Source organism: Medicago sativa, chromosome 2 (assembly GCF_051527215.1).
Source record: "Medicago sativa cultivar Bolivia chromosome 2, Bolivia_mono, whole genome shotgun sequence".
NCBI classification, from domain to species: Eukaryota; Viridiplantae; Streptophyta; class Magnoliopsida; order Fabales; family Fabaceae; genus Medicago; species Medicago sativa.
Window position 1 is genome coordinate 26,698,912 of NC_140750.1, and position 20,224 is coordinate 26,719,135.

The 20,224-nt window shown below is 33.9% G+C and overlaps 3 protein-coding genes across 3 annotated transcripts; all 3 read right to left on the reverse strand.

Moving 5' to 3' along the window:
• Window positions 1-1,202: 1,202 nt before the first annotated feature.
• LOC146945876 (uncharacterized) lies at window positions 1,203-2,595 on the reverse strand. Its single transcript, XM_085748110.1, has 3 exons — window positions 2,380-2,595; window positions 1,482-1,831; window positions 1,203-1,388 (listed from the first exon to the last, which is right to left on the reverse strand). The coding sequence occupies exons 1-3, from the start codon at window positions 2,432-2,434 to the stop codon at window positions 1,203-1,205; spliced, it is 591 nt and encodes a 196-aa protein (XP_085604236.1). The 5' UTR covers window positions 2,435-2,595.
• Window positions 2,596-4,444: 1,849 nt separating this feature from the next.
• Window positions 4,445-7,694, reverse strand: LOC146945877 (PKS-NRPS hybrid synthetase cheA-like). The gene is made up of 3 exons (XM_085748112.1): window positions 7,642-7,694; window positions 5,508-7,176; window positions 4,445-5,182 (listed from the first exon to the last, which is right to left on the reverse strand). The coding sequence occupies exons 1-3, from the start codon at window positions 7,692-7,694 to the stop codon at window positions 4,445-4,447; spliced, it is 2,460 nt and encodes an 819-aa protein (XP_085604238.1).
• A 2,064-nt stretch (window positions 7,695-9,758) lies between these two features.
• Window positions 9,759-14,135, reverse strand: LOC146945878 (putative uncharacterized protein YDL057W). The gene is made up of 8 exons (XM_085744160.1): window positions 13,950-14,135; window positions 13,636-13,703; window positions 13,422-13,546; window positions 13,239-13,321; window positions 11,388-11,506; window positions 10,638-10,802; window positions 10,326-10,419; window positions 9,759-10,202 (listed from the first exon to the last, which is right to left on the reverse strand). The coding sequence occupies exons 2-8, from the start codon at window positions 13,655-13,657 to the stop codon at window positions 10,001-10,003; spliced, it is 810 nt and encodes a 269-aa protein (XP_085600286.1). The 5' UTR covers window positions 13,658-13,703; window positions 13,950-14,135; the 3' UTR covers window positions 9,759-10,000.
• Window positions 14,136-20,224: the final 6,089 nt, after the last annotated feature.

Sequence of the window (20,224 nt, forward strand, 5' to 3'; positions counted from 1 at the left end):
TAAGTTAGGTGTTGGTCTATATGGCCAATAAGGTTGCGCGCTAGAAGGGGGTTATTAACGGTTTTAAAATTTTTACGGAGTTTTAGAAAAAACGATTTGAAATGTTTTGACTAATTGGAAACAAGCTTGAACAATCACAACAATAACAAAAAGTTAAAACTATGTGCCAATAAGATTCATAATAGAATTGAGAGGTGCACAATGTAAATCTTATTGCAATCAAATATTAACAATTCTTGAACAATTTGCAAAACTAAACAATTTCAAATCGAAACCTATTAGAAAATATAACAAGCTATCAATCAAAAACGCAATGTACATGCAATTGATGAATTGGATAGGAATTGAAACTAATCAATCCAAATACAATAGTAAAAACCTAATTCAAGGAATTAGAGATCAAATTTTATCAAAAACTACTTAGATCAATTATTAATTTCTACTCTATCAATTTATCAATTAACATATACAATTAACAAAAATTAAAGAGGATAAAGAAAGGAGAACGACACCAATATTTTTATAGTAGTTCACTCTTTCATCCTCGCTTCAGGCTACATCTACTCTTCTTGGTAAAAAACGCCTCCATCAAGGTCATCCACTAATAGTAACAATGTTGAATACAAATGTGATTACAAGTGTTCCTTGAAACTATCCTAGTTCTTCAACTTCTATGTAAGCACTCCCCGAAACTTCAAATAACCTTTGAATTTGGTGCTTCTTGATGTCTTCAAATCCTCAATTTACCCGTGCAACCCTTCGAACTCTTCACTCAAGCTCTTCGATGCTACGTCCGGCAAATGGATCCCCTTGAACACAAGACCAATTAGAAAGAACCTTCAAGATCTTTGGAGGTGGAATGAGATCATTCACTTCACTTTGGAACCTTTATTAAGCCTAACCAATTTCCTTGAAAGAACCAACTTACAATCCCTATCAGCATCCTAGCAAATCATATGACACACTGTACTAGTTTTTTCTGAGACATAAGGAGATAGCCGGAATATTTAATTGTGATAAATTGAGTGCATGATGATTAAACAGATGTCAAGAAAAAAGACATCTACCGAGCAGTTGCACCCTCTCTGTCAGAGGAGGATCTGAAAAGAAAAAAAGTTGTTGGTAAGATTCACGCTTTTATACATTTGCAGTTAAAAATTTCAGCTGGTTAACTTGACTCAAATATAATATCATTAGTGATTTCAGCTGGTTAACTTTATTTCTTGTGGCACGTCTATAGTAGTATTTTTGCCACTAGATTCAAATGGCACACCCAAAGCAGGAGACCATTGGCGTTGACTTGTTGCCACTGCATCCCCAAATATGAATTCCAATTCATCACGAAATTCTAAACCTTGATAGTGAAATTTTTCATATTTTACATTCTCCTGCAAAACCAATAACAAGAAATAATATTCAGACAAACCAAATTCTCTTATTCAATTTTCACGGGATAAAAATTCAATATTTAAAATACTCACTCTTATCTTAGCATCCCACCATGAAGCATCAGCATCAATATTTTCTATCTGGGGATTCCATCCCAAACCTGTTTCTTTACCGATTAATTGTTTCCATGTCGTCCATTCAGTTCTCAAAATTTCCATTCTATTTTTCAACTGCTTTTGGTTATAGTTTTTATCAGCACGATTATTGAATTCTTCACGTATTTCCTCCCATTTCTTATTCTTAAAAGCAATACCGGGTTTTCCACATTTACGGATCTCACTCTTACAAATGTCAAGTAACATTTTGGTATCTGATGGAATTTTCCACGTTGCTTTTACTAAATTTTCAGTTTTACAAGGAAGAATTTCTTTAGTAGCCATAGCTGCAAAGTGTTTTGAAAATTATAAATGATTAAATGTAGACTAATATTTTTATTGCGTAAGCAAACTGACTATCATTCTAAACGAAAGAAAAACAGATCCAATAAAACGAATAGGTAAGCAAACTGAATGTATCCACCACGATAAAGATCCATATGATCATATGTAATCAACGTAATGATAAACAAAGAGAAAGCCGATACTTATAAGATAAATGATATATGGAACTAAAAGGCATAAGGGATTATAAGTCCATATAAGATAAATGATATACGTAATATTAAATCGATCTGAAATTTAATATGGACTTTTAACAAATTCAATATAAAAGGCATACTCATAACAAAATGCATACTGATAAACAAGATTATCACTATCACTAACATAATCTGAATCTCAACATGATAGGACAAAGAAACTAAAGTATAAAAACTCCAAGTACAGTACATATATTATCATATAAAAGACATAAGAAAAGGATAGCAACAAAAGGACAAAAAAGAAGAAAGATCTATTAAAATCAAAAGAATAAAATATAAAAATTACGTACCTGCACCAATGGACAGGCAGACAGCGGCGGCAGCAATAGGTGTGACAGAAAGCATGAAATGGAACACGTATATATTAGGTCAGTTTTGGCGGTTTCCTGAAAAGGGAAAAAATGTTTGGCGGGATTTTACCAAAAAATAATAAAAAAGAGGAATATAATGGCATGTGCGGGAATCGAATGTGTACAAGCCAAATTCACCTCCGAAAAGTTGCCCCAAAGTTCACTTTCACAACTTATTTTGGTAGCGTTTGGCCCGACTTATTTCTGACTTTTCTACATAATAAAAGGAGAAGCTGGGCCAAACACATTTCTTGAGAAGCACTTGATATAAAAAATTGCTTATTTTTCTAGTGTAAAATACACAAATAAAGTAGTTTTGCTAAAGTTGTTGAAACTAACTTCTAAAAGTTCTCGGCAACTTTTTTCTATGTATTCCACTTCGAATCCAATTTAGCACGTTTTATTTTTCATTTTAATTGATTTTTCAGACGGCATGTATGTGCTCTTGCTAATTGCTATGTGTTATTTTTTGTTTGTTTTTACATTTATTTTTGTTAATTGCTATAATTTGTTTATGTTAAAAAATGGTTATCTTCTATTAACCGTATTAATAAATTAGTTATAAAAAACTATTATTCACAATTTGGTATCCTCGTACTTTTTATTGACAATGGTATACTATTATTATTATTTTTAAAGAAATACTATGATGCAAATTTAAAGGTCCATTCTTTATATATTTAATCAAGATTTTTTTGTAGGTCATAAAGAATTATTTATTAAGGCCTTTTAATATAATTTACATTATCATAAAAAAAAATCTATTTTCTAAAATATTTTACTAAACGTTCAAATATAATAAATTATATGTTTTTAAATTTTAATTTTTATATTGTTTAGTAATATATATAAGGAATTTTTTCTTTCATTTTTAAATATTTTAATACTTATTAGATCTTAACAAGGCATTTTCATCCAAAAAAATATATCATAAATGAGGTAATCGTTTAAGATATATCTTCAAAAATTACTTAAAATCATAATGTATGAATTTTTATATATCTTATTCACCTCTTTATCTATAATATTTTTAAAAATATTGTTTCATTTTCCCCTTAAAATATGATTGTTTCTTTTAAATATATTTATTTATTTATCATAATTTCTTTTGAAATATGAACTTTCTTAAAATAAATTCATTTTAAATAAAAATATTATCAAACACTTGAACATAAAATAGATTTTGAAACAAAAAGCCACATTTACCAAACAACTTTAACTTTATTTCTAAAGCTCATATTTTTATCTTTAAGTTTAAAGTAGTTTCTATATGCCTAAAAAAAGTTGGGCCAAACGCATTGGATTTCCTTCTTTATAAAAAAGACACTTATTTTATTAAGAGCTTTATTAAAAGGGAGTTACTTTTCCCACCCTATGCCTTTCCTAGCGCGCCCTATTTTTTTCCAAAATTGCCCTCGGGGAGTTCCGGATTATATAATCCGGAATGAAGCAGTGCACAGAACTGAAACAGATTTGCATGTCATTGTGGTACATTTTTTTTCAATAAATCATTATATATGTTTGTATAAAAGACAATTAACTTAAATATTATATCAAAAAATGATTATATATATATATATATATATATATATATATATATATATATCATTATACCAAAAAAAGTTGAATTTATATCATTACACATTTCACCTAATGATATACATTTCAACTAAACTAATGATATATATCTAATCTATGGCGCCGAAAGATCAATGGGACTATCATCCACTTCAACCTTCACACCAGGAGCAGGACCAACACCAACCCTCTCATCGGGATCAAGATTTTCAACAACGTACAACTCTTCATCATCTTCTATGACCTCAACACCCGCCGCCCGACTTAGCTCATTATAATCTGCCATCCGGATGACATATCTATCAGGCCATGTGTCTGCATCCTCTCGATGGTATTGTCTCCATAGAGCGGAAGTGGGAGGAATCGGACAACCATCCTTCAATTTCAATGCCATAAAATGGTTGTCATTCACATATGCCAGACAGATCTATGGATCGATACTTGGAGGAGGCAGTGGACCACATAGAGGGAAAAAGGTTTCTGATTTCCCAATGGACAACACTACAACAGTTTGGTTGAATTTCTGTGCGATGAGGAACCCCATATCCGGCATTGTCATCCATTTATCCGGTGGTGCATTGCCAATACCGGAGTAGGATAGAGCGTCCAAGACCTCTTTATACCGCCTATCATCATTAATCATCCTCCGATAGCGGGCATTTTCTACACCGATAAGCTCTTTGTAAAGGTTGTACCGGACTAATGTGTGATCATCAACAGTCAAGTTACGTAGGACCGTAACTGCTCGGAACCCACAATGGCCATCACCGGGTACATTCGTAACCTTTTCAATAAAGCCATGCATCCAAATTGGGATTTGGTCTTTGTGTGGTATGCAGACTTCAACGGGTGATGGCTTCTTTGGATTTTTTGGGATTGGCTTAGGAGGAGTAGGAGACATGTTGCTTTTCCGTGCACTCTTTCTACTCGTCCCTGTTGACCGTGTCTGTGAACCCTGTGTTTCTTGCTCTTGGGAGTCAACAATCTCCCATAGGGAAAGGGACCGCCTTGTCGATCGAATGCTTTGCTTATCTTTCTTTGGAGCTCCTTTGGTGATGACCTTATTTGGCGGTGGACACATACAGGTGGTTTCCGGTAAAACAAATTGCCGGAATTGTTCTTTCAAATGCACCTTCATGTTGTAATCGGTGTCCTTGAACCGGGCCTACAATGTGTAAAAAATTGTCATTATTGTTGTTGATGGAAAACAGTCAGAAACATGTATCCTGTGACTATTACTGATGACTTCCGGATTATACAATCCAAAATACACTTGGTTATCCGGAATGTATAATCTGGAACTTCGCGATACACCCTTTGCATGAGCCTTAAATGCACTTGCATGGGGCGTAAATGCTACATTTCCGGATTACATAATCCGGAATCCGTCGATTGTATCCGGATTATATAATCCGGATTTCACGAGAACAGAATACAGAAACAGAAATCCTAGGCAGAACATAAACAGAGACAGTTTTGAAAAAAAATACCTGGAGAATATCCCATTCTGGCAATAGAGAGATGTCTTCTTTTTTAAGCTTCGGGTCAACCTCGTACTCGAACCCCAACCTCTTCCAGTGGGTGTGAATTTCTTCCAAACGAATGGCGGTGCCGTTCTTGATCTTCAAAGCTAGCATACATGCACACGGTAACCCGTATGTGATCAAACTCAAACAACCAGATCTTGATTTATCCGTACCAATTTCAAGTGCTTTATTGTACTCCACTACGAGATGATGCAAAGCTTCCCTTGAAATGTTCCGGATCAACCTAGACCACAACACCTTGTCTTTGAACCGATGTTCAAGCATGATAATGCTCGTCTGAAACGAAGCATGTATTGCGGTATGTTGCAACTCTAGCATGGCATGAACGGATTTCCAGTTTGTGCTCAAATCACCCATACTACTACTCAGATACTTTTTCAACCGAGCGTGTGCAGATTCAGCTCTGTTTGTTGTAGTATTTCCCATATGAAGGTTTTTGTCAACCCAAAACCTCACAAACTTCTCCTTAACCGGATCTAAAATTGTCTTTTCAACATAATCCAAAAACTTGGGAAATTTTGCGCATACAACTTTGAACCGGGTCCAATTATCAATATATGCTTCCTCCGTGTCGGAGTCCACAATATCCATGCATGCAGCCATCACAGTCTTCACTACCGAACCAGGCTTAATCGCTTGCCCATTCTTGCCTTTGAGATCCGTCACTTTGCAATCTACTTTACACTTTGCTCTCACATTTTGTCCAATGTGATATGAGCACAACAAAGTAGTAGCTTTAGGGAAAACCTTTTCCACCGCATTGATCAAAGCATTGTCCCTATCAGTGACAACTACTTTGGGATAGAGATCTTTGGAGTACAACATCTCACGACACCTCTCAAGAGCCCAATAAACATTATCTTGCCTCTCAGACATCATATAGGCAAAAGCAATAGAGTATGTTTTCATGGTAGAGGTGTTACCGACAAATTCAAGCAATGGAAGACGATACTTGTTTGTCTTGTATGTGGAATCCAACACAAGCACCGTGGAGAACGTGTTAAACAACTTGATAGACTCTAGATGTGCCCAAAAAACATCACTGACTTCATCAGAATCATGATACTTCCTACAATGATAAACGTAACCATTATCAACCAAAGACTTCAAGAGATGTTGCATGTCATTCCTCGTACCCCTAATGGACTGCCTATACCTGTAAGTAGCATTATAAACGTGTTTGATGGTAGTTGAAGCGGTACGGTTCCTCTTCTTTAAGTTGGTAAGCATTTGCCTCAGAGGAACATTTGATTCCACCATCTCTTCAAGGTGAACACGTTCATTTGGGTTTAGACGACCGGCGGTTTTATGACCTTTCAACACATCTGTCATGCCATGGTTGTGTTTACCATCACCAACTTTGAGGCTCCACTCACCACCAGTCAACAAGTAACCTCTCAGCCTAAACGGACACTCGCATTTAACCGAACCAGCTATCTCACGCCTACTTTTTCTCTTGTACTCGGTGTATGAACCTCCCCTTTCACATATCAAAGTAACAAATGCGTTTCTTCCGTTGCCACCGTTATCGGATTTACCAATAACAGTGGAAAAACCAAGCTTCCTAGCTTTCTCCCGAACCCACTCCAACAAATCATTGCGTGTTGCAAACCTGTGTTTGGTGGAACACGAAATCCGGAACACGAAATCCGGAGCACATGAATGAAGTCCGGATTACATATTTTGGAAAAGTACTGCAAAGATCATATAACGTGATCAAAGCTTAATCGCCTAAAAATCGACTAGGGAAAGGTTTGTATACAAATTACCTTTGCATTCAGTCGAAAATGATGATGTTAACCCCCCTTGATGGCCAGATTGCTGCTCCAAAACTTGATTTCGCCCAAATGGAGGGTTTTTTAGAGGTGTAGGGAGTGTTTTTGATAAAGGTGGTCTGATTCAGCTAGGTTCTGGCGAACTATATATACCCTAACTGTCCGGATTACATTTTCCGGAATTAAACGTCTACTTTTCCCGCCTGGTTTGAACATAGGGCGTTTGAACACAGGGCGTGCGGATTTCCTCCTCCGGAGTGCAACCATTATATCCGGATTATGTTTTCCGGATTGTATTTCACCTGACCAAACCAGACTTTCGCAAGTCCCAATAGGCAGGGTGATTTTCAAACATTTCGGATTATATGATCCGGATTTTGTCCGGATAACATAGTCCGGAAAAAGGGTATTTTGGTCAAAAAAAATAGGGCGCGCGAGAAGGCCATAGGGTGGGAAAAGTAATACTCTTATTAAAATTGTGTTTGGCCCCACTTCTTCTTAGAAGTAGAAGAGAAGTGGAAAATAAGTAGGGCCAAACATGCTCTTCGTATTTTAAACCTAACCACACTGCTCATTGATTAATTATAACCTCTTGTTCTTTTTCATCCTAATTTTAGAGATGCTAAGAAATGAAAGATTAACAGATAATTCAATCAGAAGTGTCGGTGCAATAGACTAACATTCAAAATATGGCATTGATTAGTTTTGTCCTGTAAATCTTTTCTGCAAAACTGGTTGTTGAAGAAGTCACTTTCTTTGATTTGGATGCTGTATAGTATTGGATCATATGTTCTTTTTTGCCTAACATTTATCTACAATTTACTTCTATTCTAGAAATCACCAAAAAAAATACTTATTCTAATAGCACCGACACATACACTAACAATTCGATACCGGTAATAATTTGAAAAAATGAAATACATGAATGTAACTAAATATGTCAGTGTCGGATATTGGCACATGCAATTGCATTAGTTTTCATAAAAAAAAAAATTATAAGTAGAATTGCGAAATCAATATTTGTGTCTTGATATAGTGAATTTCATTAAGCTTTCTTTCTTCATGTGATACTCCAAATTTTCTATATGCTCAAACAGAAAATGGATGGACTGTTTCTTAAATTTCTATTCCTTGATCCCTCAATACTAACCACACCTTATATATCATGACAGGTTTAACCTTAGCACTGCTTATTGTGAAAGTATATCCCCATTTAAACGTTGTTTTACCGATCTGTCAAACCAACCCCGCCAAATGTAAATATCCATGCTTATTAACTCTAATCTGTGTTCGAAAAGACATAAAAACATGAAGGATTTATTTGTTTTTTAGGCTTTTTCATAGTAAACTTTAGGCTGTTATTGTGGTGAGTGAAAAATACTCAGTGATTCATCAAAATCTCTCTTGAAAATTGAAAATTGAAATTTATTCGTAAGTTGGTCTTAGAGTTTGATACACCTATTGTGTTTGGTTGGATAAGTAAGTTGGTGTAAAATACTTGGTGATTCACAACTTAGTCATTGATTGGACAAGGACTAAAATTCTAGTATTCATTCATGGAGGTGCCCCCCACATTCCAATTGTGTTGATTCTTGTGTGGACCCTCCATGGAGTCCTATGGCTCATGGAGATAAGTAAATTGCTGGCTTATGCGCGTGGCAATTTTATCAAGTACACAATTTAGATTATGTTTTAAGTATGTTGTATTTTCGTTGTTTCTCTTGCAAAGTATTTTTTAATTTTTTAAAAAATTCCCTCTTCGTAAAAGAAACAATAATAACAACACACGTAAAACTGCAACTAAGTTTAGTTCTTCTACTAACCCACCATGACCAAACGGTTAATACGGTAACGCTTTTGCATTTCTTGCACCGAGGAAACTAATTGAAAATTTGTCGGTGCATTGAAGTTAGTTAGTTAGGAAAGGAAAGCAAAGGTTGCCACCGCTCAAGAGTATATGCATTCAGCTACGAATTTAAGAGCAAAGTACATTTTACTATGCCTATTTTCATTCAAGAATAGGTCATTAACCTTGATGGATTAGGCAAAGACAAAAATGGAGTAACATAAAAGAAATAAGGGGTGGGGAGGATGGTCCACATGACTTCTTAGGACAGTAACAACTCATAGTGTTCGCAAGGACTAACTTGAGAAACCTATTAAAGATCGAAGTTTTTTGGAATTTTCATAATCTTAAAGGCCTAATTAATTTGAGATCATCATACAGAGTCACAAACAATTTGGTTGCTTACTCATTTTGTGCTCTTCGTTATGTGATAAGAACTTCCACCATTACATTTAATGGACACATCATTGAGTACACGACGTTAAGCCACAAGCATTCGCATAAGGATGAATATGAGAAACATGTTACAAGAGTTGAAGACCAATTTGAAATAATTGTGTTCTCATTGACTAAATTAAGAACGCCTCACAAAATCAGAGACCATTTTGATTGTTTAATCAAAAGGTAGATATGACATCAAGTGTAATTTCACCAAACTTGGAGAGAGATAAATCTAATTTACCCTATTTAATATCTTCATCCGGATTATTTACCATGATGAAGGTGTTTGAATTAATCATCCATAATCAGTAATGTCACTTGGAAAACAAGAATATTATAGGAAAATGAGGAGTTCATGTCCAAGCAAGACAGACCTAGCTAACAGTGCCCTTATTAGGGTCAATGGTTTCCTTGATGAAGCTCATAACAACTGAGGATAACACGTCTTGATGACTACTGTATGCATGATTGGCTCGTTTAATGATATGCAACTTGTGATTTGGTATGATCTTAGCAAACTCGTGCGCACTTTGAACTGGAATAATTTTGTCAGAAGAACCGTGAACTGTAAGGACCCTGCCATATATGACGTAATTTGGCATTAGCTTATTTATGCATCAATATAACTTGATAAGTTTATCAAGGGAGAAATGGAGCCAGAAGTAAAAGGAGAAGAGATCAAACATATTTTCCCCTAACCTGCATTCTTTGTCAATCTGCAGGCACGCTTCATGCATATTTGTACCCATGCGATCCATTAAACTTTCCTTAGTAACACGGTAATCCAAACTTCCTGCAACAGTAGATGTCCTCAAATGATCATTTAATAATCAACACAGTAATTCAGTGTATGTGCTACATAGATTGAAACAAAGAACTTATAAATTTTCATCATCTGAATTCTAAGTTCTAAACTCAAGTAACTTTCCACGCATTGAACAAGATAGTTCATGATTATGTCTAGCTCGAACTTTGTGCTTATGATATTATAAGCTTGAGTAAACAATTTACCTGACTTCGTCTTCACATCAATAAAACCCTCATTCGTAATTCTTTCCAAATAATCTTTACCAAGGCGTTCTTCGATGCCTGCCTTCAGATCATAACGTCCAGAGAGGTTGACAACAGTTTTAATGTCATGATATTTGGAAGCATACAGAAGCACTATGTCACCTCCTGCATCACGACACAGAAGCAATTACTATTAGTCCAATCAGCCTAAACAAATTTGCGTGAAAGGACCTCAGAATTTGAGATCATGGATTGATCAGAACTCAAGAGTTACGCAGACAAGTCAACTTTTAAGAACTATAAATGAAAATATAATACTAGTTAACAACTATCTTAAAATGAAATATAATGATCAAGTTCATATCTGGCATGGTTTTGCAAAGGTTTCTTTATATTTCGACTTATTGACTACTAATCTCATGGTACAAGTTTGGATAGGAAATTAGGTGTAATGCATCAGTTAAATGAAAGCTCATTACAGTCTTCTGTTTTTCTTTCAGAAATTACACAACTCTTCATATTGCATTATTCAAGGCTGCAATCTTAACATCCAAAGCAGGGTTGACATGAAATTATATTGACAACAGTTCACGTCATAATTTTGGTTTATAGAGAAAAGCGGTTGCGGGTAGCAACACTTTATTTTGGATAGTGCAGCACTAAAAGACAGTTTTGGCACAAATAATCACATATCTAAAAACATATCTAGATATACATTCTTTTTTCATAGAAGCAAATAAATCCAGATACCTTTACTATGTCCAACAATTGCACGGATTACACGATTTGATTCACGGAAATGTTGAACAGCGTGTAATTCATCCATCTCTCCCCAATAGTTACCATACTGGAACGAACCTTCGCTTTCCCTGGAAGGTAATCCACAAGCTAAAGTTAAGAGAAAGCAAAGAATGAAGCATAGCTAACAATGAAGACAAGGTATCAGACTTCAGAAACTTCAGTACATGAAGAAAATACCATCCAATTTACACAAGGCAAAGAAATAGTGAATGAATCAAGTCACTCTTAGAATGTTACCATCTAATACCAAAATAAAATTATTATAAGGAAATTGAGTTACAGAAGATAAACTAGATGTACAACAAAACCGACAATTCTAAACTAACAACCGCTATTGTAAGAGTAATTTCTTCAACATTAGTTATTTATGATTAACAGGTATAACATATGCAACCAAAGAAAATGATTAACAGGTATAACATATGCAACCAAAGAAATCGCATCAAACAGCCAGAAACACACTATTTCAATTATCATACAATCATATGACTCATTCATCCATCTATTTAAGGCATGTGCAGACAACTGGCACAAATTTCTACATTCAATAATTCTATTTTCTCAATTATTATCCGTGTCAATGAGTCAATGTGAATGTCAACACAGGTATATGTTTTAAGCACACCAAACGGGCACAAGTTCAAAGTCATACACTACATGAAATCCTAACGATCCTGAGAATTAGGGATGGTCAAAGTTCAGTTTAGACCAAAACTGTGTCAAAACTGAACCGAACCATAATGCAATAGTTTGAACCAAACTGAACTGGTTTTCAAAATAGTTAACTGTTTTGATTGAAAAAAAACTGAACTGAATTACTACTTTAGTTTCATCTTTTTCTTTTCTTTTCTGGTGATAGAGAAAGCAAGACAGGAACAAAAACCAAACAGCAAGGCAACAGCCATGGGTCTGAAATCTAATAAAACTAACCAAAATTCAAGCCCCTAGCTATGCCTAAACCAACCAGCAACAGCCCCCCAAACCAGAAAACAGCTACTGCAGCCAAAACACCAACATAAAGATGCACAGCTGACAGAAAACAGCCCTAATAGCTGCTGTTCTGTCATGACAGCAGCGCTAAAAACAGCCAGCAAGCCACCCCACAGCCGAAACACACTTAAAAACCAGACGACAGCAACAGCGTTACCTCAAAAGGCATATGAAATTGAGATAAATTTTGATGAATATGAATGAAATGAGTACCTCGGAGCTGCAGCAGTGGAGATGAATCACTACCGAGGGATCCCGACGGTGACCGGAGATGGAGGGATCACGACAGTGACCGGAGATGAATCGTTACGGAAGGATCAAGGCGGAGGAATGAATCATGCTTTGTAGGTTTTGTTGGATGGATCGCAAGAGAGCAATGAATTTGGTCCAATTTGGGTTCAATTCATTCTATTTTATTTTTCAAAACAGTTCAGTTACAGTAGTAACTGATACTTACAATACAGTTCAGTTTTGAACTTTTACACACGGTTCAGTTTAATATTGGTTCAGTTCGGTTCAGTTCAATAGTTTGGTTCAGTTTTTGATTTTTATGCCCACCCCTACTGAGAATACATGTATCCGTCCCAACATAAATGGCATGGTCCATTTTCTATATTTCTCAGCTTTTAGCCTATCTATTTGTAGTATTGTTCAATTTCACAAACATTTTGACTGCACATGGATCAATTAAAATCAATAAATGGAATCAAATAACACATATTTCATCATCCATCTCTATACATCCAAACATAGTAAAATTGAATATTAACTCAATATGGTTGTGTTATGCATCATCGTAAATAAACATACCCATTTCCAGAAAAGTCAAAACGGAAAGAACTAATTTGTGCCTTTTCCAATGCAGCAACAAGGTTCACCATGAGATTGGTATCCTAATATACAAAAAAAAATAATCAATGAAAATAATCTGGTAAAGGAACAAACTTTAGAATAATACTTATAAGTCGAAATAAAAAGGAAAAAGGAACAAACTTTAGTGCAACGAAAGCCATGACATAAGATAACAATTTCGTTGGTTGCTCCACATTCATGTAATATACCAACAAGTTTTTCGCCGCGCTTGTTGGGTATTATCACTCTCTGATGAGGCTGACCAGCTACAAAAACAAATGAGAGATTATGTAAACATATATAGATTAGATACAAAATATCACATGTAATATCAAACAAGAGAACATAAATATACCTGTCATGATTGTAGAATCCATTGAATTTGAGATAGTGTTCCTTAGAGTGTGAGAGTGTCTATTTGACCTAAACAACGGAATATTCAGAAGCATTAGTTGACATCCAAAATCCAAACAGAGTGTAATCAAAGCCAAATACTAATCACGCTTAATATCAACCAGTTCAATTTTGGTTTAGGGCCGAAAATCATCCAGAAACAAAGAGCTTTTCACGACCAAAATCGCAAATTCGCCACTGAATTTGACGAATCAAGAAACAGAGATTTCAAACATCAAACTAAAACGTAAATATTAACACAACCATGCATCTTACCGTTTCGAGATTGAACGAGTGAATCGCAATGAACAAGGAACAGAATTGAGCACTGTCGATCGATTAGGATTCAGATCGCCGGCGGAATTGATTGAATGAAAACGGGAAACAACTCGGATCGAAGGAATTCGGAGAACGAGGGTTTTTGCTGAGTTGTGGGTTTTAAGTGGAAGTGAATCTGAACCATTGCACGATTTTTTTTACGTGGGCTTCACGTTTTTAGTTTTTTTTGAAGGAAAAAAAAACTAACCTAAAAAAAAAAAGAAGATAGTAGTTGTTTTATGGGTTAAATATGTTTTTGTTTCCTATAAATACTAGCGAAAACACGTGTCTGACTTTTCGCTTTTTTTATTGTGTAATACTAGCGAAAACACGTGTCTGACTTTTCGCTTTTTTTATTGTGTTTTCGTTTGAAAATTGAACGGTGTTTTTTTTTTTATGAAATTTTGATTTTGATTAAAATTAAAAAAATATAAATGTTTGTTACTTTCAAGTTATAAAAAATCAAACTAACCATAATTATCTATTTTAACGACACCGACAATAATACGATATAACAAAAAAAATGTAATCTAAATTCTTTTTTTAATGACACCAACAACAATTTTATTACAGAAAAAGTTGTTTAGGGGTATAATTGGAGTGATGAAAAAGTAAATATAAATATACTCATATAGTTTGTTAAACTTTTTGAATGATAAAGGAAAAAAACAAAAAAAAAATATTCATATTGTGTTTGTTACATTTGTTTTAATATTTAAATTTATTCTTATCTATTTGTTACATGTGTTATTTTTATTGAAAATGAGAGTATTTTTGGAAAGAAAAATTCAACCCAAAAGTGCTGAAAGGGGTAGTTTTCTTGATATATAGTATAGATACCAACTTTTCGTTTTAGTCCCTCTAAAATTTTCCTTCACCTTTTAATCCATATAAAATTTTCAATCACTGCTTTTGGTCCCTATTTTTAAGTTAATTTTTGTATTTTTTAATGAAATTGTGCAGAAATGTTCAAAATATTGTAAAAAAAATTCCCAAAAAAAATTAGAATTTTTTAACAAAACACAAATTAAATATGAATTTTTAACCTTAAAAAATAAAAAAATTATATTAAATTCATGTTTGTTTAAAAAATTCTATTTTTTTTGGAGAGATTCTTATAATATTATGAATTTTTTGCAATTCTTATAATATTAAGAATTTTTTAGCAAAATTTTATTCCAAAATATGAATTCTACATGTGAGTTTACTTTAAAAGATGGACCAAAAGTGAAGATGGAAAAATTTTGAAGGACTGAAAGTTGAAGAAATTTTTTAGAGGGACTAAAACAAAAAGTTAATATATTTATAAGGACAAAAAACATATTTAGAGGCCTATATTTATAACCAAATTAATTTTTTAGAGGCCTTTTTTTTCACCCAAAATTTTGAGGCCTAAAGCCCTTGCTTGGGGTACTTGGCCCTTAGGCCGGCCCTGCATAGACCAGTACTGTTATATATCATTTCTTTGTTTATCTAAGGCTAGTTCAAATTAATTTTGTTTCGAGCGTAAAAATAAAATAACGATTTTAATTTGATAATAATAACGAGAGACCAAAATTTATTTGTAGAAAAATATTAAATTAGAGATATTGTCCTACTTTGACAAACTGTTGTCAGATTCTAACGCGTAATTCCGTAGTGTTTAATTACACGTCTAAACTTCCTTAAAAAAAAATTACACGTCTAAACTTGCTTTTTAAAATTCAATAAGTTCTTGATTAATTAGAAAAAGTGTTTTCGCTACTTTATTTAATTAGTAACCTGAATTTTCTACGTCCAATATCGTTTCCTCTATTTCAACGTGTAAGTAAACAATATTTCTATGTTCCTACTATAACAACAAAGCTTTAATTAAAAACAGAATTTTCAGAACAACAATTCCATTCTCGTTATAATTAAACAAGAGTGCAATTTATATCAGTTTTTCAAGGTTTAACCATTACTGGTTCCTTTATTCATTTCTCGGTTATTTTCATCGACTAACCTACTTAATGTGTGACTATATAGATGGTGTCCGACTGGATAGATAAACTACTCGAGGACTACTAAGAAACAGAAATTCAATACTATGACAAAGTGATTATTTAAGTTAGGATCCATATTCGGGAGACTTTAGGTGGTGGAACAACACCGATTTTGTTGAAATTTTCCCCATAATCCTTAACCCCTAACCTCTCTACCTCTGAAACTGATATACCATCAACCACCTACTTTCTAAGTGGCACTACAAATCCTAAGCCTTTCCACAAAAAATATAAAAATGTTCGGTTCAAAAATTGGGAAATCTAACAACAAAATAAAAAACACACATATTATTGACTCAAGAGCACAACAAACACAATTATTTAACAGACTCAACAATTAAAACTAGACCGTTAAGGTGGGAAATTCCTCCCCCACACTTAAAACCTACATTGACTTCAATGTAAATAAAAAAATACGAGAAAAAAAAAGATATTACCGAGCAAGACCAATCTTCGTCAGAATCTACAAGGGGCGTGTACATACGCCTGATCATGAAATGGTTTGTACTTGCGGAAAAGTTATCATAAAAATATGGGGGAGGGGGTGGATTATGGTGGTGATAAAAGCTTTTTTTTTTTCAACTTCGATTGATCTTTTTATACACTTAACTAACTAAACTAAACTAAAACTTGTAGGTTGCCTCCCACGCAACGCTTCATTTAACGTCGGTAGCTCGACTACTTAATGCTCACTTTCTTAAGGTTCCTTCAAGGTGAGGCAAGCGCCTTTTTCAACATCCTATCTGGTAGTGTAATGCTTCAACGTATGCCCATTCACTATAAACGAGCCAGTGGATTCACTCCAAACTTCCATTGCACAAGATGGCGTCATTCTTTTCACCTGAAATGGTCCAGACCATCGAGAGCGGAGCTTTCCAAAGAATAATTTTAACCTGAAGTTAAACAGTAACACAGACTCCCCCTCTTTAAACTCTCTCCTAATTATGCGCCTATCATGCCATTTTTTCGTCCTTTCTTTATATATCTTGGCATTTTCGTAGGCGTCGATCCTAAGTTACTCCAACTCATGCAACTCTAATGTAATTTTTTTTATTTTGTCTTCATTTTTTTTGCTTACGCCAATGTATTTTTTTAGAGTATTGTTACGTAAATCTATACTATACATATATAAAGAAAGTAGACCGCTGTGAGATAACTTTTTCTCCTTTCAATTATATCCTAAGCAAATTTGATTATAAAAATGCTATTTTGTTGCGGTCATTCAGAAAGATAAGAATTTATATTATATTTCTTATATTTGATTGAAAAATATTATATTTCTTATATTGTTGGTATAAAAAAAAAAGAAGACAAGTTGAGTTTATTACAATATGAAAGTTAAAAACATATATCATATATACCTATAATTTTAATCAAAATGAAATTAATTTTTATTAAAATTTCATAAAAACTAATATTTGTAATTTATACCCGTTAATCCAATAAGAAGAGCAGATTGACGGGCACAGAGTGTCCGTCCAAACACTAGTTATGAATAATGTTTTTTTAATGAAATTTTGGTTTTGATTAAAATTGACGTATAAATGTTTCTAGCTTTCTAGTTGTAACAAACAATATTTATCTTTTGCATTTTTTTCTTTTGATATATCTTTTTCAATTATACTTACAATATAATAAACATAATATTTTGTATCTTTTTTGGGTGTGAAATTCTTATCTTTTTTAATAATATCAACAATATAACATTATCATAAAAAAATTGTTTAATGATATAATTGAAAGAATGAAAAAATCATCCCAATCCCAAAATCTTCTATTCTTTTTATGGATAGATATATATAGTATAAAAGATATAAAGTGATAGACAAAAAATAGGTCAAAATATCTATATTATATCTATACTTTATAATAGCATTTAGATGGCCACTCTGTGTCCGTGTGTCTACCTACTCTTTTTATTGCACTAGCACGTGTAATTATGAACAATATTTTTTTTATGAAATTAGTTATATCTTAATTAAAATTATACGTATAGATGTTTGCGATTTCAAATTGTAACACATGAATTTGGGATTTTAAATTAGATAGATTTCTAATTATGTATAGTACAAAGAAAATATATGAATTTGGGCTGACTTATTCTCTTTCAAATTTTACCCTTACTTTAAAGTAGTTTATTTACTATTTTATCTTTTTATTATATTATTAAATGATTAATTAAAAAAATAGTTGAACCCATTAAAATAGGAAATTTTTTTTTTTATGAAGAGGAAAATAAAAGACAAGAAAAAAAACAACTTAGCTAATCCGCTGTCTAAATACCCCAGAGGTATGCGCAAGCAGGATGATATTCAATTGAGGAGGATGAAAAGTCCACATCTTCAAGGAGTCGGTATTAGTTGCACCAAATTTAGCCAATCAGTTAACACATTCGTTCCCTTCTCTCAAAGTATGGCTAAATGAGATCACCCATGAAAGAGAAGAAAGCTTCCTAATGAGAGAAAGCAAAGTTGCATGAGGATGAAAATCATTTTGTTTAGTATCAACAATAAGATTCAAAGTTGTCTGAGAGTCAGATTCAATGATGATAGACTTGTAACCAAGATCCCACGCCAACTGAAGCCCCTTCCAAATAGATGAAAATTCAGGCAACAAATTAGTGGCTCTGCCACAAGATCCAGAAAAACCATGAATCTAATTTCCCCTATTGTTTCTATAAAGACCTCCAAAACCTGCATTACTAGGATTACCGAAAGAAGATCCGTAAACATTGATTTTAATAAAGTCTTTCAGTGGAGGATTCCAACAAACTTGACGGGTCACATGACATTTATTTGTTGGGCCAAGAGCATGAACCATGGAAGAATGATAGGATATTATGTTATTAAATGATTCCCATGTAGCTTTCCTAACATTTTGAAAAATTTCTTCATTTCTGTTCCTCCAAATTTCATAGCAGGCTATTATGAACCTAGTATTTGTCTCCCTAACAACATGATTTTTGAACCAAATATGACAATCTTGTATGTAGAAGTCGTTAGGATGAGTAGGACTAAGGTGCCTCCAAATATTCTTTGTCATAGGACAATCACAAGAGTATGCATATCACTTTCAACAGATGCACCACATCTATGACAAGAAGTATCATAGGTAAGATGTCTTGAACCACGAAATGCATTGGTAGGGAGGCTAGCATGCATCACCAGCCAGCAAAAATATCTTAGATTTTCATAAACTGAAAGCCTACAGGTCCAACTCCAACAAATAACTGGATCTACTTGTTGAGTTAGATTCTGTTCTAACCACTTATATCCATAACTAGCTGAGTATTGTGCATTTGGAGAAACACTCCAAATGAGTCTATCCTCGGTGTCATTATCAATTGTAATGCTACGAATGCAATGTTGGTAGAAAGATGGAAGTTAAGAATAAAGTTTGTTGAAGTTCCAATCCCCATTTTCAAACAAATCACAAAGACGAAGGTTTGTGTCACTAATATGAACATAAGACACAGCATTACAAAGATAAACATTATCTAACCATTTATCATACCATATGGATACCTAACCTCTTCCAACCCTGCAAATGAAACATGGCCCCAAGATTTCCACTACTTTCACAATAGCATGTCAAATGCAAGAATCACCAGGCGTAAAAGGAGTATGCAGAATATGAGTGTCAGACAAGTATTTGTGCCTCAACATCTGAACCCAGAGCTTTTATGGTTGGTGTAAAATATCCCATATGTTTTTGCCGAGAAGAGAAATGTTCGAGTTCCTGGCTGTACGAATGCCTAAACCCCCACGAGATTTTGGCATAGTTAGGTTCTTTCAATTCACCCAATGACAATAATTCCTGCCCCATATAAATGAACGAACAATAGCATCTATATTTTCACAAATATCAGAAGGAAGCCAAAGGTTCTGCATCTCTGATCAGTGATAAGGAACAAGTTGACTCAACTTTATTCAAGCAAATTGTAGGCTCTTTGAGGTATATATGCCATACAAGACCTTATATAGCTTATGGAGTTGGACTGATCAGTAGATAAATGGAGACACCTACTACCTCACATTTGATTGCAGCTAAGAGAATACTTAGATATGTGAAGGGAACCTGGAACTATGGAACTCAATACTCAAATAATCAGAATGATCAAACCTATGATCTAATTGGTTATTCAAATTTTGACTGGAGTGGTGATAAAGATGATAGGAAGAGTACTGCAGCCTAGGTGTTCTTATATGG